Raw genomic sequence first — 4,555 nt, 5'->3', positions numbered from 1 at the left:
CAAACAGGGTCGTTTTTAGTCAGATTCCCAAGACTATAGCGTTGGTAGTCACTTATGAACTGGGTCCATAAAGCAAGAAGTTCTCTTTGCACTATTCCACATGGATGCGTCTCAAGAGTCAATCGGATATCATCCAATGAATCCTTACTCAGTCCATCCTTTATGTAACTAATTTTATCTTCTCGATTTACGGACGTAAACCCCACAGATTTGCATCGAGTGTTACAGGTCCAACGAGCACACTTGTGACAACCATTCACTCTTTTAGCTCTTCGTTTGTTCGCAAAACTACTCTTCCCTAAGCCTGGGAAGTGCTTAAAACTAGGTGAAGTTTTGCCAGCTAATCGAACTTTTGCTTTGATCAACCAACGAATATCTTCAGGGATGTTATTACGCATCAATATCCTAAGTCTTTCACACCTACCAATATAAATTTGTTTCAAATCATTCATTGGGAGAGATGGATAGTACTTGCGGATTTTTGATAGTTGAAGATCCATTTTTTTTTTTTAAATCAAAAGACAACTATAATAAGAGAAAAGTAGAAACTATAAATCTTACAAAATGAACGAAAATACCTGATCGAAGAACAACACAACTGAGCTTGCTTGCAGAAGTGTGGTTTGGCTCATACAGATATGGAGTCTCTTATAGAGCAATGGGTGTCACTATTCTATACTTGGCTCGAGGCACGCCATAATTGTAGGGTCAGGCGCGTCTCTTTTTTTCAATGCTCGGTGCCTCATTTTTCAACATTTGGCAGTGCGCCTCTTTCTTTATAGGACAGTGTGATTGCACTGCCCGAGAAAGATGGCCGCCACTAGCGCCAATTCTGTCTCTCTCAATTCAATTTTTTTTTATATATATATATATTTTTTTGTTTTTTTGTTTTTTTTTTTTGAAATATATATATATTTTTAGTTTTTATTTTTATTTTTATTTATTTTAATTTTTGGGTTAGTTAAATTTTTTTTAGGTGCTTAATAAAATCATATATACCACACAAAGCATTATTATCGAGTCAAACAAAATTATTTGCACAATAGATTAAATTCAAACACCAATAAATGCCTAAGTACACCTTACCCCCCAACTTAAATTGCGCATTGTTCTCAATCGACAATAAAATGATAGAAGATAGGCATACTTGGCGATCTTCAATGCATGAACTCGTATGCAAAAATTTTTATTTAGACTGTACACAGAGAAACACTATTTAAGTAATGCAGAAAAGAAACAAATTTTTATATAATTTGTTTTTATTATTATTATTATATATATATTTTTTTTTTCAAATCTAGAAACATCCATTTAACCTAAATGGAAAGGTGGTCTTTTAACGTCAGATTCCCAGACGAATGTGTTCCTAAAGGTCACTCAACCACTGATGGTGGATCACCCAACTCCACCATCTCTTCATTTCCTTCAACAAGATCTTTCTCAGCTATGCCTAGATATGGTTTTAGCCTTTGACCATTCACTTTAAAACATTGTCCAGACTCTTTGATTTTAATTTCTATTGCCCCATATTCTGATATGGTTTTGATTGTATAGGGTCCTGTCCATTTTGATCTCAACTTCCCTGGGAACAAATGAAGCCTTGAGTTGTAGAGAAGCACCTGCTGACCAACATGAAATTTTTTTCTGTTGATGTGTTGGTCATGCAACTTTTTCATATGCAACTTAGACAATTTGGAATTTTCAAATGTCTCATCCCTAAGTTCTTCAAGTTCATTAAGTTGCAATTTCCTATTAAGGCCCACTTCTGTTAATTCCTCATTAATCTTCCTAATGGCCCAGTAGGCTTTGTGCTCTATTTCAACTGGAAAATGACATGGCTTGCCATATACCAACATGTAGGGAGACATGCCTAGAATGGTCTTGTAAGCAGTTCTATAAGCCCAAAGTGCATCAATCAACCTCAAGGACCAATCCTTGCGATTAGAATTGACTGTTTTCTCTAAAATTCTTTTTATCTCCCTATTGGCCAATTCAGCTTGGCCATTGGTTTGAGGGTGATATGGGGTTGCAACCTTGTGGACTACTCCATATTTTCTCATTAATTCAGCCACTGGTTTGTTGCAAAAATGAGAACCTCCATCACTTATGATGGCCCTAGGCATTCCAAACCTACTAAAAATATTTTCTTTCAAAAACTTCATTACAACCTGATGATCGTTTGTTCTTGTTGGGATTGCTTCTACCCACTTGGACACATAGTCAACAGCTAATAAGATGTACTCGTGTCCACCTGAATTAACAAATGGTCCCATGAAGTCTATTCCCAACAATCAAAAATTTCTAACACCTGAATGGGTTGCAAGGGCATCATATTCCTATTGGTTAGGCTTCCTAGCCTTTGGCATCTATCACATGAACTACAGAGCTGATGCACATCTCTAAACATGGTAGGCCAAAAGAATCCACTTTGTAAGATCTTGGCCAATGTTTTTCTTATGGAGAAATGACCTCCACAAGCAAGAGTATGACAAAAATTCAAAACACTCTGTTGCTCATGCTCGGGGATGCACCTTCTTAATATTTGGTCAGCACAATACTTAAACAAGTAAGGGTCATCCCAGAAATAAGTCCTAACCTTCCTAAAGAATTTTTGTTTATCTAGCTTGGTCCAATGATTTGGAATTAGACTGGTGGCTAGATAGTTGGCCAGATCTGCATACCATGGTGTAACAGAGGTTGAGGTATCATTGATAAGGAAGAGTTGTTCATCTGGAAAGGTGTCCCTGATTGGTTCCTTGTCTAGATTAAGGTCTTGGCATGGAAGTCTAGACAAATGGTCTGCCACCACATTTTCTACTCCCTTTTTATCTTTGATTTCTATGTTGAATTCTTGGAGTAACAAAATCCACCTAATAAGACGCGGTTTGGCATCTTGTTTGGTGAGAAAGTATTTCAAAGCAGCATGGTCAGTGAAAACAATGACCAATGACCCCACCAGATATGATCTGAACTTCTCTAATGCAAAAACTACTGCCAATAGTTCCTTCTCAGTTGTCGTGTAATTCTTTTGGGCTTCATTGAGGGTTTTACTGGCATAGTAGATGACATAAGGTTTTTTATCTTTTCTTTGCCCTAGGACTGCTCCTATAGCATAATCACTTGCATCACACATGAGTTCAAAGGGCAATGACCAATCTGGTGGTTGAATAATGGGGGCTGAGATGAGAGCATTTCTTAACCTCTCAAAAGAGGTTTGACAAGATGATGTCCACTCAAATGGGACATCCTGGGAGAGCAAATTACACAGAGGCCAGGCTATGCTGCTAAAAGATGCTATGAATCTCCTATAGAACCCAACATGCCCAAGGAAAGACCTGATGTCCTTAACACTCTTAGGGACTGGTAATTTTTGGATGGCTTCAACTTTGGCTTTGTCCACCTCCATTCCCTTAGTAGAGACAATATGCCCTAGGACTATACCTTGTTTGACCATGAAATGACATTTTTCCCAGTTAAGCACAACGTGGGTTTCTTCACAACGAGCTAGAACTCTCTCTAAATTCTCTAAACATGCCTCAAAACTAGCTCCATAGACAGAGAAATCATCCATAAGAACCTCCACAATGTGTTCTGTCATCTCACTAAAAATACTCATCACACACCTTTGGAAGGTGACAGGGGCATTGCATAGTCCAAAAGGCATACGTCTATAGACAAATGTCCCAAATGGACATGTGAAAGTGGTCTTTTCCTGGTCCTCTAGGGCAATGTCAATCTGGTTATATCTTGAATAACCATCAAGGAAACAATAGAATGCTTTTCCAGCTATTCTTTCAAGGACTTGGTCCAAGAATGGCAATGGAAAATGGTATTTTCTAGTCATTGCATTGAGTTTTCTGTAATCAATGCACACTCTCCATCCGGTTTGGATGCGAGTAGGGATCAACTCATTCTTTTCATTTCTCACCACTGTGACTCCAGACCTTTTTGGGACCACTTGAGTGGGGCTGACCCACTTTGAATCAGAGATGGGGTATATAATACCCGCATCCAGCAACTTTAGCACTTCTTTCCTAACCACCTCTTTCATGTTAGGATTGAGTCTCCTCTGCATTTGCCTAATAGGTTTAGCATCCTCCTCTAGAAATATCCTATGAGTGCAAGTCAAAGGACTAATTCCATACAAGTCTGAGATGGTCCAACCTAAGGTTTTTTTATGAGCTCTCAGAATGTTTATCAGTTGAATTTCCTGTTGGGATGTCAAACTTGAAGAGATGACTACGGGGAGTGTGTTCTCATCACCTAGAAATGCATATTTTAACTCACTTGGCAAAGGTTTCATTTCAGGTGTGGGTGAGGTATTATCAGATTGTGACTCCTCATTGTTCAGAGAACCCAATGGTTCTGATTTGGGAATCCATTGAGCCACAGGCATTGCTTCTTCCTCCCTAGTGTTCTCTAATTCTTTTAACTCTCTCACTTCTTGATCTTCTTCCATAGATTTGTTCAAAAATTCTTTTGCAAAATAGTCCTCAGCTAATGTTTGAACCAAATCTACTTCCTCCACCTCATTCTCAGCTATGTGTTGTTTAGA

The 4,555-nt window shown here is 38.3% G+C and overlaps 1 protein-coding gene across 1 annotated transcript; it reads right to left on the bottom strand.

Moving 5' to 3' along the window:
* Window positions 1-2,003: 2,003 nt before the first annotated feature.
* On the bottom strand, window positions 2,004-4,075 carry LOC127809288 (uncharacterized; the record flags this gene model as incomplete). Its single annotated transcript, XM_052348052.1, has 4 exons — window positions 3,974-4,075; window positions 3,052-3,247; window positions 2,476-2,850; window positions 2,004-2,227 (listed from the first exon to the last, which is right to left on the bottom strand). Coding segments are annotated over exons 1-4 (897 nt in total), but the record flags the coding sequence as incomplete, so codon positions are not given.
* Between the last annotated feature and the right edge of the window lie 480 nt (window positions 4,076-4,555).

The sequence above is a fragment of the Diospyros lotus genome, chromosome 9 (assembly GCF_014633365.1).
Source record: "Diospyros lotus cultivar Yz01 chromosome 9, ASM1463336v1, whole genome shotgun sequence".
NCBI lineage: Eukaryota > Viridiplantae > Streptophyta > Magnoliopsida > Ericales > Ebenaceae > Diospyros > Diospyros lotus.
This window is presented reverse-complemented; position numbering and strand designations above follow the sequence as displayed.